At 33.0% G+C, this 13,193-nt stretch overlaps 2 protein-coding genes across 3 annotated transcripts in view; both read left to right on the top strand.

The window, feature by feature from the left end:
• Positions 1-2,055, top strand: part of LOC102599201 (two-component response regulator-like APRR2) — a 9,542-nt gene extending 7,487 nt beyond the window's left edge. The window contains exon 12 of the mRNA XM_006358517.2: positions 1,536-2,055. Within this exon, the coding sequence (XP_006358579.1) occupies positions 1,536-1,703 (168 nt within the window). The 3' untranslated portion in view covers positions 1,704-2,055. The remainder of the gene's footprint in view (positions 1-1,535) is intronic.
• Positions 2,056-5,798: 3,743 nt separating this feature from the next.
• LOC102598662 (tobamovirus multiplication protein 2A) lies at positions 5,799-12,443 on the top strand. Of its 2 annotated transcripts, none has more exons than XM_006358516.2 (7): positions 5,799-5,972; positions 6,361-6,643; positions 9,595-9,694; positions 10,376-10,456; positions 10,534-10,638; positions 11,303-11,521; positions 12,019-12,443. In XM_006358516.2, the coding sequence occupies exons 2-7, from the start codon at positions 6,402-6,404 to the stop codon at positions 12,124-12,126; spliced, it is 855 nt and encodes a 284-aa protein (XP_006358578.1). In that variant the 5' UTR covers positions 5,799-5,972; positions 6,361-6,401; the 3' UTR covers positions 12,127-12,443. The 2 variants fall into 2 exon arrangements, with proteins under 2 accessions (XP_006358578.1, XP_006358577.1); XM_006358515.2 differs by having other exon boundaries at positions 6,319-6,643.
• The last annotated feature ends 750 nt before the right edge of the window (positions 12,444-13,193 follow it).

The following is a 13,193-nucleotide window of genomic DNA, read 5'->3' as shown; positions in this document are numbered from 1 at the left end:
TTGTATACTATAATATTATATAATTACTATCTAAATATAATTAAAAAAATATTTATAACATTTCAATTTAGAGTAGCTTTTTTTAATGGCATTATTGTAGTAACTCAATTTTATAGGGATATATTGATATTTCAACTTTCAACTTTTTTTGTTCCCACTTATAAAAATATATGATAATAAAATAATAATAATAATCTTGTTAACTTATATTACTAAAATCTAAACAAAATGAAGCTTAATTACTCCATTCTCATAATATTGTTTACGTGATTTTAATTTGAGGAATAGTCTTTAGTAGTAACAATTGAGTGTTGAAGGATAACATAAAGAAACAACCAAAATGTCCAAAGCAAAATTGTCATCATACAATTTGAATTATAACACTACGAAAAGCTACCATTAATATATAATACTTATGTTTAAGAAACTATTAGACTTAGTGTCGCATAAATGTAAATGCAACTCTCATTTTTATTTGAAAATTAAATTGTTAAATTTCATATTGTATAAATTGTAGAAAAATAAAACATGGAACAAAATGGGTGAAAATGAAAAATATGTGCATGTGTTCGCAACACTATGTTAGATAGACGACAAACTAACACAATCAAAATCTTTCATTCAAAGTAATAATCTTTTAGCAATTTTTATTTAAATTACTTGTATTTAAACAAAAGCATATTGCATAAACTATTCAAGTATTATCAAACTCATCATGTATTAATAGAAGTTTTGATAATTAAGTAACACTTAAAAGTATAATAACACAAAAACAAAGAATTTTTTTTTCATAACAATGCAAAATGATAGAGAATTACATAAAAATATGGGTTGCAAACCAAATTTATTTTGAACAAGCACTTAATTCCAAAATGGAAAAGAAAAACTCAAAATCATAAGCTAACATAAAAAAGATCTAAAGGAATATATAAGTCATATCTTATACTTCTAAGTTTAACGCTTGAACTATATTGTAAGAAAACTTCTCTATTTAATTTCAAATTGAAGCTATTTGTTCTTCTCCTTAGTTAGTTTTATGACGACATGTATCTATATCATTATCTAGGAAAAAGAAAAGAGAATAGTAGATGATAGAAAAGAAAAGAATATGATGTTCTAGGAAGTAATTTACTGATATTTACAGTGATTTTGATTGTCTTTTCACCTACCAAATTAATGGAGCACATTGAATCATGATACATAAATTTTATTTTGGTTTCAAAATTCAAGGAGTCACTGAATTGGAAGAGTCATTCATTATTGAAGTGTAGTTGTTGGACTTCATATTCCACCATTATGTAATTAAAATATTAATATTTAATAAATTAATTAATTTTATTTTGATTTAGTGGAGGGGCAAAATGGTAATCCAACTTTGAATGTTGGAACTTCCCACTTATAATAATATATGATTGTTGGTTTCCTAGTAACTTGATAGTGTAAAAAAAAGTTTACGTTTCCGATATAAAAATTAAAACATTCTTAAGATTGTGATTTTTTTTTCTTAAGTTTTTTTGTTGTAATTTGTGGTGCAGGCGGATGAGGTGATTGATAAAGTAATAAAGGAGGCAATAACCAAACCATGGTTACCACTTCCTTTGGGCCTAAAACCTCCTTCCACGGAGGGCGTTCTTGACGAACTTTCTAGACGAGGGATCTCAACCATCCCTTCACAAATCAACGGCTCCCGTTATCGAAGATGAGATGAAAAGTCAATCTATTTTTTTCTAGGTCCCACAGGTGGTGTATGTCAGAAAATAATAATCTCCAATTACTTGATGGACCCATGCACCATGACATAACCCGACCCGAGGGGGTTCTGATGTCTCAAGAATGAATAAATGATTGGCACAGAGTTAGCCACGTGTATGGCATTGACTCGAAGGTCAAAATCGGGTTGTTGTAAATAATGGATCCAAATATGGGTTTTCCCCTTTTTTTTCTAGCCCAAATTTGGATGTTTGGGCTGATGAGTGTGCTCCATTGATTTCTTTGGAAAATAATGAACAAACCATCCTTAGTTTATGGGTTATAAATCCAAATTCTTTTTGTTTATCGAGTTTTAAATAGATTATTTATATATATATAATAAAAAATTCAATGCAAATACAAGGTTTGAGTCTAAGTTATTGGACTTTGCCGAACTAATTACTGCAAGTTAAAACGTGATATTTGAAAGTTGAGGTGAACTTGAATTTCAAAATGATATTTGAAAAGGAATTTAGGCATCATTTGTTTGCATTTAATGAATGTCTGAATTTGAATGATTTATATATTAGGTCATTAAGCGCATTTATTTTCATTAATATTTAAGCACTTAATTGGTCTAAAAATGTCTTAATCATTAAGATCTATTGATCTAGAACAGAGTCTTAGTAATATTAAGAGGTGTTCTTATGGGGATAACATTCATCATCACTCTACTGTTACCGCCATTATTACTGTCATCTACCATCAACCACATTTGTCATCACAACCACCACCAGAGTTACTAACTACTACTGTCAGTTGTTACCACACTTGCCTTCCTCATTATTATAATTAAATTCATTGGCACCACCACCCTGTCTCTATAGTTATCGCACCTCCACCACCACTATTGTCAACTCCTATTACCAACAAACTCTGCCATCACAACTAGCATCACCATCAACTATTATTATACATTCTTCGATCATCACCATCCCCTCCACCTCTATCCTCACTATCAGTCATTACCTCCACTGTGACTAATTTCTACTACCAACTACATCTATTATACCTTTAATTGATAAGCTAACAAGATTAATTTATTCAATTTTTAAATATCGTATCGAATCAAAATGTGACAAATAAATTAAAACAGAGTAACAAAACTCTTCATGAAATGACATTTTTTTTAGTGGATATGGTTTCTTGAAATTGGTGGAATATGCCAAGTGATGAGAGCCAAACACTAGTTAAGAAAAAAAAGGGAATTACTAGGTCCACTATAAAGCAGATATATTAATTGATTATATATTTTGTAAGAAACATATACTAATGGCCTAGATTGATAAAATTGTCATAACAGGTCGGAATTATTCAATGATTGAGAATGTTTTTTTTAAAAAAAAATTAAAATTAAAATTAAAAAAATTCAATCTTTTTATTGACTTTAATTTCAAAATTATCACCCCGCCAATAACATTATATAATCTTGACCTACCAATGGGGTCCTTTAGCTTGATCTTAGTAGTAATTAATTACTCTCTACGATTCATATTATATGATGTTTTTAGTTTCCACACATTCGATTTTTAAGAAGTTACTCATTCTTAGAAAGCTAAGAAGTGTTTTCATTAAATTATTCTTAATTAAATAACATTTATTTCATATAATTGATCGAGGGTCTTTCGAAAACAACTTTTTTATTTCTATGAAGTAGTTTTAAGGTCTGCGTGTATTCTACCCTCCCTAGACCTCATATATTGTTATTTCGTATGATTCCTTTTTGAAACTGCTTTAAATTATTTTATTTGAATCGAAAATCTTTTAGAAATAGCCGCTCTGATAAAATTTAAGTACACAACCATCTTTTTAGTGAACCAATTTACATTCAATATGTTGTTTGTTGCCCATTAAATTAGGGTCATAAATTAAGGAGGGCGGTGGGTGTCGTACCCCACTTCTTTTGTAGTGTACAGCTTGTCACTCTTTGCTTTACAAACGGTTGATAATTTTTTCTCCAGCCCAAATAAATTTGAATTCGGATTGAAAAGTCTTATATTAAGGAGTAAAATGTTCTTTAACAAAGGAGATTTCGCACCTACGAGAACTCAAATTCGAGACATTTAATTGAGGATGACAGAGTATTTATCACTCCACCACAACCCTTTTTGGTGATAGCTTATCTTTTTTTTTTTAGCTTTATCACTTTTCACATTGTATTACTATTATTATTACTCTCAAAATTATGAATCGGTCTGATAGGATTTATAAAAATATTATTACTAAAAAGAAAGATATATTACTAATGTTGAAATTCATTATATTGATATTATTTTATATCGTTTGATTTCTTATATTAAAATATGAATAATATTGAATAAAATATATAACTAAGGAGTCATTTGATACCAGATATTAGGAAAAATAATACGTGTATTAGGCGATATTATTTTCTCTTTAATTTGATAGTATTTTCAACCATATATCATGATAAACTATGACATTTATAATACGGGATACAATTTCTATTCTAATACATATATCATTTTCATTATTTTATTTATTAGTGTAATAAAAATAAAATTAGGATTAAGTGGGCGGTGTTTATTTAAAAAAAAGGTTCTAGTGAATGCTTAAAGTCAATGCACTTTTATTTGCTAGGACTAGGACTTGAGTACTATTAATAATAGAGTCATGTTCAGTGGTGCTTAAAGTTTCCATTGGGGCATTCAAATAATAATGCCAACTCACAAAGACCTAATAAATAAAATAAATAAATAAAACTTTTGAATTTAAGAAATTTAAGAAAATAAATAAGATTTTTAAATTTGTGGTCTTAAATTAAAGATATGTTAAGTGTTGCAAAATTCATTTTCTTGTCATGTTATTTACATAACAAATTCATAATCTGAAAAAAAAAATCAAAAAAAGAATAAAGATAATTAGATGTCTATAAACTTACACCTTGTTCGGATGGTTTATTGTAACTTGTAAGTTGTAAACCATTGTATTGGATTATATTATTAGTTTAAATATCATGTTTGTTTTGATTGTTACTTAAATATAATTGTATCGTATCATTTAAATTCATTGTTAGGTAACAAGGAAAAGTTTTATTTTATGTAACGGTCGATTTGGTGTGATCGGTTATCTTAAAAAAAAATTCATTGTGTTCTTTACTTATTATTTCATAAAATAATTCTATTTTATTCTTTACTCTCCTTTTTTTTTGGGTGATTTATCATTCAAATTGTGGTTGTCAAATTATGTAACAACGCAAAATGATACAATCTCTCCAAACATTGTATTCGTTAAAATAAAAATAAGAGAAAATTATGCGGATAAGAAAACATATACAAGTTAATTAGCTAACATAACTATAGTTTGAATTAATTACGGCTTGCAACTTAATTTTAGTTGTAATTACGTCGCTTATACATACATATATATGAGATATACAAATACAATTAGCCTCTCTCGCTTGCTTCTCTCCACTCTTTACCCTCTCTCGCTCGCCTTTCTCCTCCCTCTCCCAATCTCGCTCACCAAATATACAAATACATATGTATACCAATTACACATATACAATTATCTAACAAATATACATATATATTTCGCCTCTCTCCACTCTCTCTCGCCTCTCTCCTCCCTCTCCCAATCTCGCTCGCCAGATATACAAATTCATATGTATACCAGTTACATATATATTATTATTTGGTAGATATACATATACAATTCAACAAATATATATATATATATATATATACAATTCGTCTCTCTCCACTCTCCATTACTCTCTGCCCTCTCTCGCTCAACTCTCTCCTCCCTCTCCCAATCTCGCTTGCATCTCTCCTTCCTCTAACATGTAGCTACAAATCGTAATTAGTAAATTATAACTATGAAACATAATTAAGTTATTTTTGAGTAACTATCACTACAATATTAATACAACATAATACAATACAATATATTATGAGACAATATCTAACAATCATCCAAATAAAAACTTGAGAATCGAGACCTCAACTTAATAAAGAAAAAAAAAGAATACTTATCATTTCATCACTGATCCGACTAAATTAAAAAGAAGAGGTGATATAGCAAAAATAGGAGTGCCCTAGCATAATCCATTTTAGCGAAAACAGAGGTACCAGACAAGCCAGCTAACCTTCTCGACCCTTTTTCCTTTTTCTCTTCTTCAAACCAAATATACCTCTCTTCTCATCTTCTTCGAACCTTCCACCATTTCCGATCTCAAATCTCCTGCTAATTCTGCCTTTCTTGTAAGTAATTTTTTGACCCATTATCCAATTTTTAATTAATTTTTTTTGGATAAGCTCAATTGATAATTCCATTTCTATCTTAAATGTTGATTATATTTCAAGATTCTGGCTTCAATAGTTTCAGTTTCATGTTAATAATAACCCCTTTTAATTGTTTTCTCAGATCCATCCATAATCAGAATTTTCATATTTTCATGTTATTGATTATTTTTTTCTCAATTGAATGGATTATGCAAATATGGGGTTGTGTTTGTTTGTGTCTGTTTTGTGGTAAAGTTTGAGTCTTTTATGTGTTTTGGATAAACTGAAGTATTGATGAGTTGTTTTGTGTATGCTGGTATTTTAGGGAATTGGGAAATTTGATGATTTAGCTGAAATTGTTTTGAAGGAGCTGTTGTTGTAAAGGGTTTGCTGAAGGAACTGTAGAGGATGGCGTGCAAAGGGTTTTGGGAGTGCTTGTTGAAGCTCTTGAACTTTTTGTTGACCCTTGTTGGTTTGACAATGGTGGGGTATGGCATTTATCTATTTGTTGAGTACAAAAATCATTCACACTCTGGGGATGATTACCCAGTTGCACCACCTATGAGTGGTGACATGATAGAGTTTGGTCGTCCAATGCTGATGGCTGTATCGTTGGCTGGAAACATCTTTGATAAACTTCCAAAACCTTGGTATGAATACCCTTTTCACTTTAATAGTTATCTTATTTGATTGTTCGTGCGCTTCTGTTGAAGTTGTCTTTGAGATGATTGTGAAGTTGTATTGCTGACTGCATTTGCTCTTGTTTTTTTGGAGGAATGTCACGGTTAAAAAGGATAAAGGCAAAAAATTTAGAGACTTTAGAGGTTATTTGCTAACTGTATTTGCTAATTGGTATCTATTGTACTTCAACTTACACTAGATACTCGTGTTACTAATTTATTTTCCTTGTGGCCATGCCTGCACCATCCATCCATTTATCTTGCTTAGTGCTTCCATGGCCGAAATGAATAGTATGAGAGATAGTGGACCCCTTCCTTCAACTCTTTAGAGCCCGCAAAGAAACCAGTTGGAATCCTGTTTACCAATACTAAGTATTTCACCATTGATACACGAAACCCTTTCATTTCCTCTTTCTTTCTTCCAAACACATCTTGTATCATTGTAGTCCAAAAGTTTCAATTGACATGATTGTAATCATTTTTAATCGTAACTTGCACAAAATTCCTGCAGCTCCTTCCTTTCTTCTAGAGTCCAACACTTAATATGAAACAAGTGTTGTGTCCATAATTCACTTGCTTTCCACGAACATGTTCTTGGAGGTCACTATGTCATCCACTAAATTAAGAAGTATCTTCACAATAATCTAGTGTATGCTTCTCACTGGACTAATATGTTTGTAGTCCTTAGTACTTGCTGCACCATCCTTCTTGGTATGATTGCTATATGAAAGGAGGTGGTGGTCTCAAAGATTTCAGTCTCATGAAAAGCCTGAATTTTCTCTACAAGTTTGTTCAAACACTGTTGAAATAAGGGTAAAGTTAAGTTGTTAGGTCCTAGTGCTTTATCTCAGGTATAATTCTCAACTGCTTACTTCACTTCCTTTTTCGAGTTTTTTCTTTTCAACCATTCCTTCATCTTCTCTGCTGTTTTGCCAATTCTAACCTGCCCAGTCGAGGCCTCTACAACAGATAATTGCGTCTTTCACTCCCTTCCTTTCAATTGTAACTGGTTCACCCACTTTGTGTTTTTTCTACGAAGTTTCTCCCTTATTTCACTATAACCTGCAGTGGGAGAACTTGTATCGCAATCCCCTTCCTTCAACTACGTATACCCTAGATTTTTGTCTCTATCTAATTGCTTGCACTATATCCGTTAAAACTAACTCTCTTGATTTCCTGTTTCCTCATTTATAGCGATCATCTAGTTCCAACCCCCTTCCCTTCTTTCTATCCTCCAACTTGTTCATCAACTCCGACATCTCGTTACTTTAAAAAAAAAAACTGTCATCTCGACTTTTCTATCCTTCCAAATACTTCCTGATTCCATTGTCTAAGATCCCCCTTTCAAATTTCTTATTAGTTTCTTCACATGGTTGAACTACGGATTCCTGTGAATCTGGTTACGGCACCACCGTCTCACCCATTTGCCAAAATCTGTCTTTTTCAACCACATAGTCTAAAATCTGAAAGGTGCTTGTAGTCTTCTTAGTTTTGTTGTAGGAAAGGCAAATGATCTGATGCAAGTTTAGGCTGATGGTTTTGATTTATGCGCAATGTCATTTCTTCCTGTGGGATGGATGCTAAGAAGCTACTAGTCTAGTTTAGATCTTCACTTTGACTCCTTGATTTGGAGCACTTATCATCAGTCAACGGATAATCAATAAAAGCTCCGAGAACTATTACACTAGATAAAGAATCACATTCCATCTCTTTCCCTAGGGAACTAATTGAGTTAAAATCTCTGAATACCCAAAGTAGCCTTCAACCAGTTAAATACTGAGAGTTCACTTCATTATATTACGTCCTCTTTGATCCCTCACCCACTAGCCTCACTCCCTGCTGCTTCCGGGCTCACCATTTCCATCTTTCTTCATCCCATAGATATAATGATCCATGCTGCATTTTCCTTACCATTACAAGGGATTGGCTCGTATTTCTCCCATCTCTCTTTACATGCATTTCTAACCATTTTAGTCATGGTCCCAATCTAACCAAACCTTTCACAATCTCTTAATGCCGCTTGCCCTTTTTCTACTGTATACAAAGTGGAAATAGATTCCTCTGCTTCTGTGATTCTCATGTTCAAGTATTTAACATCATTAACATATGAAGTGGCAGTTTTGGGGTAGGGAATTTTTGTTTTTTATCTGCTGGAGAATTTAAAGTTCATTCTGTGGAAATGATCGAGACTCTTTCCCCCAATGAAGTAGCATGGCCCTCTATATTTAATGAGCAACTATAAAACTGAACTATGTTGAAGAAGTCGTATAATGAATTGTCAAAATTTAATTGTGAAAACGGATGTGAAACGATATTTAGTTATAATTTATTAATACTTCTATATTTTCTTGTTATGAGTATTTATTTAAAACAAGTCATGACCCTTTTGGGATTATTGATGGCCTAAATGTTTCTTTCATTTGGGAGGATGGATTGGTCAGTTGTGCTGCAATCCTTTTAAAATGATAGCCAATTCTTTCTGTTTTACTTTTCTCGCTGATAAGTTTGAGAAAACTTGCATTGGTTATTTTTTTTGAAGCAAGTATATGCCAAGGTTGAATTAGATGTTTCCTAGGTGTAGAGCTAAAGAAACATGGAAGTATAAATGAGGAAAATGAACTATATATGGTCCGCGCCTGTTTGTGTGAGTCCATTATTGAATTATAAACAGAGACAACAACTTTTTTGTCATAATATGTCTTAAGTTTTGAGTGGTCAGTGGGTGTGAATTCTCAGAACTTGACTACATGATTTGTAAAGATTATAGGATGACAAGACTTCTTTTTATTGCTTGGATAAAGTTTTTCTGGAAGGGATGACTCATATTTGGTGTTCTGCTGTCTTTCCATGTTTGAATTTCATGCTCTGATGTTCAGTTGGTCGGATTGGAATGAAGTATTGACCCATTTGTTATGTTGCAGGTTCATATATTTGTTTATTGGTATTGGAGCAGTTCTTGTAGTTGTATCTTGCTGTGGTTGCATTGGAGCGGCAACAAGGAACGGTTGCTGCCTGAGTTGTGTATCCTTATCATTTGTTCAGTCTTCATGATTAATTATATATGGGAAATTTTAAAAAATATACAGCCCACATAAAATATTATGCCATGTAGTCTGACATATAATATTATACAACATTATACCTGGGAGACTAGGAGAGCATTATACCTAATATATCAACCTTGTATAGAAGTGTACAATAGTGTATGAAAGGTGTTTATACACAAATATGGGCTAAACCAGGTAACAAGCTCAAAATATGGGCTACGTGACGTAAATATTTTCTCCTAGTAAATGTAGAATGTAATTTTCCCATTATATATTTGGGGAAAACCAAATATATTTTTGAAGAGATACTTCTTTCGCCAATATGTATAAGTGATAGACGTTATGGTGTTGGGGAACATATGATGTGGATCAATAGGAACATTTTCAGTCAGATTTGTGAAATCTTACCTGGATGAGTCTTGGACTATATTGGGATTAATCCAGACTCTGTCATGTCAGGGGGAGATGGATTGGATTACATTTCCTAATAATTGATTTTTCAGGTTCTCCTCCTGCCTTGTTGCACTACACTCTCCTGAACCCCTATTTCCAATAGGCGTTGTGGAATTCTAGAAGATCCAATTTACTAGAGTTTTCATCTGATTTCTCTTCTCAGTCTTCTATGAAGCATGTTTGGCACCTTAACTTGGAACAGTACTCCGTGTTGATTTTCTTGTTGATCTTGGTAGAGCTAGGTGCTGCTGGTTTTATATTCTTTGATAAAAGCTGGAAAGATGTAAGTGTTTTCTCACTCACGACTTCACTTTCAAACTTTACATTTGTTGTCAGAAAAGTGATGAAAGCCTTTGTCAGGAAATTCCAAGGGATAAAACGGGCAACTTTGAAACGATCTATGATTTTCTGGATGACCACTGGAAGATTATTAAGTGGGTTGCCCTTGGTGCTGTTATATTCGAGGTGAGCTTAAGAACGATATATATGGTTTTTTGTTCCCAAGAAGAAAAAAAAAAGAAGGGGGAGGGGGGGAAGAGAACTTTCTGGTGATCACACCTTGTTGGGTTATGGGTGAAAAACCGAAGTTCATGCAACAGGGCTTTCGGTGTTGTTTGCCCTCCTCACCATGTTCTTTCACCTTCAATTCTATTATGCTATCTGTCATGAATTCTGATTTCTTGCAAGCTATTGATCCTATTCAGAGGTCTATCTCCACAGTTCGAGTGGTTGTGAATATACTCTTGCATTATATATTCGCTAATTTTTCCTGCAAAATGTAGTAAATATAGTCTATTCATCCCTATTGGTTCAATATATGTCTCTGCTGTGGCCTTTTACTGTACCTTAGAGATGTTGGCATGGTCCTAGTGAAAGTCAGGGGTGACTGCTGGCTTGACCATATTCAGTATTATATTTGTGGATACAGCAGAGAACATGTGACCTGAATATTTTTTTTTGTCCTTCTGTTCCAGTATAACACCGAGTGTCAATCCCAACTAGTAGGGTTTAGCTATATGAGTCTCAATGATTTCTCTTAATCTTTTTATTTTTTATTTTTGTTTGAGCTGAAAATTGTGATTTAATCTTCTCTGAGTCTCACAGTTTCGGCCGTTTACATGAGTTGCAGGCTCTTATATTCTTATTGGCCCTCGTGGTAAGGGCAGCAAACAGACCAGCAGACTATGATAGTGATGATGAGTACATAGGTGGTCCCAGACAACAAATCCGACAGCCACTGATCAGCAATAGGCCACCAGCAAATCCTGCAACTGGTGTCCCTGTTACTGCTACTCTTGATAATCGTCCAAGTAGAAATGATGCATGGAGTACACGTATGAGGGAAAAGGTTTGCTCTCTGTTGATTGATTTTCTTGCATGTCGATGTGGATTATGATGTTTAACCTTCTCAGTTGACTGCTCATTACCAACTGCACTATCTTTTTCAGTTACTATGAACTCATCATGATGGTTTTTATAATCTGTGCCTATTTTGGTGTTCTATTTGTTTCGACCTTTTCATGGACTTCACAGAGATGCTTTTTTTATTATCTTAAGTTTTAATAAAAATATCCAATCACAGCAAGACCTTTTCTTTGCATCAGCCAGAACTTTTTTTGACCATCTTTCCTTGAGTTTTTAAAGAACTTCCGTGTCACAGCATACAGATTATTGTTTCGGTGGTTTGTGCCAGTAGATTGTTTTGGTTTTTATCTCGTCTATGTACTTGTAACTATTTAAGTGCACTTAAATATTTGTGAGTGGTGAAACTTCTTTCCCGTTTGATAGTACTGGCTATTTAAGTTTTTTTTTTCTGACTTGAATTCTTGAATGGCTGTAACCCAGTATGGACTCGACACATCAGAGTTTACTTACAACCCATCGGAGTCAAACAGATATCCGCCAACTGCCACACAGCCGCAAGAGGAAAGGAAGGGTTGTGCCATAATGTGATGATATGGTCTTGTGTAAATTTGGGAGGACTGATGATTGTGCTTGTCTGTGTAATTTAGTCTGGTGTGAAGTATTTGTGTCTTCTGTAAGCCTTTTCTCTTTGTGGAGTCTTATGTACAAAACACAGTTTCCGGGATCTTCACTTGTTGTTAATTGTTAACAGTACATTTTGTAGGATGGTTACTCTTCATGTCCATGCTTTGAAGACTTAAACCATGATTAGTGACAAGTGTGTGGAACCCTTGATAGAATCATGTAAAAGAAGATGAAAATGAATTTTTGAGGGAAGTAGTTGTCCTATATCTTGGATATTTTCATGTTCTTGTTTATGCCTAAAATAGCGTCATATTGATGAAATTGTGTTTTACTTTACATTTGAATTTTAGCCAAGATTCTTCTACTTGAGCCGAGCGTCTATTAGAAATAGACTCTCTACCTTGTAGGATGAAAGTCTTCGTATACACAACCCTCTCCATATCCCACTTGTGGGATTAGATTGTTCATGTTTTAGTTGGAACAATGTCTAAATTTGCTCCTTACTATTTTAAATAACTCAATTTTATTCTTTGCTTAATATTTGGTCCATACATATTCTTATTTTTAGCTTATTGTCTCATATTTGCCTTTGCCTTGGGCTTTGATATTAACTAAGTTCTAATGTATTAACATTGGTTTGTGGTGCATTGGTGGGAGCGTTTCACCATTAACCAGAGGTTTCGAATTTGAGCCCTTGATAAGGAAAACATCATGTTGGGAGCGCCACCCTCGAATGGATCCTGCAGTGTGTGATCTGGATTTAGTTCAAGCTCCGACACTGGGTGGAAACAAAAAAAAAGAAAAACTAAGTTCTAATGTGAAATGAGTGGATAAATATCCAAAAGTTTTATGACACAGTAAGGTTAATCAAAAAATCTAATACAACAATATAATACTCCATCGATCTAATATTAATTGTCACGTTTTTCTTTTGCAAGTTTCTTATGAAGCCATAAAAAAATATTTTTACTACTCTTATCTTTATTTCTCTCACCTTGTTTGAGAATAAGACTAAGTTAATTTCATTTCAA

Source organism: Solanum tuberosum, unplaced genomic scaffold (assembly GCF_000226075.1).
Source record: "Solanum tuberosum cultivar DM 1-3 516 R44 unplaced genomic scaffold, SolTub_3.0 scf00274, whole genome shotgun sequence".
Taxonomy (NCBI): Eukaryota; Viridiplantae; Streptophyta; class Magnoliopsida; order Solanales; family Solanaceae; genus Solanum; species Solanum tuberosum.
This window is presented reverse-complemented; position numbering and strand designations above follow the sequence as displayed.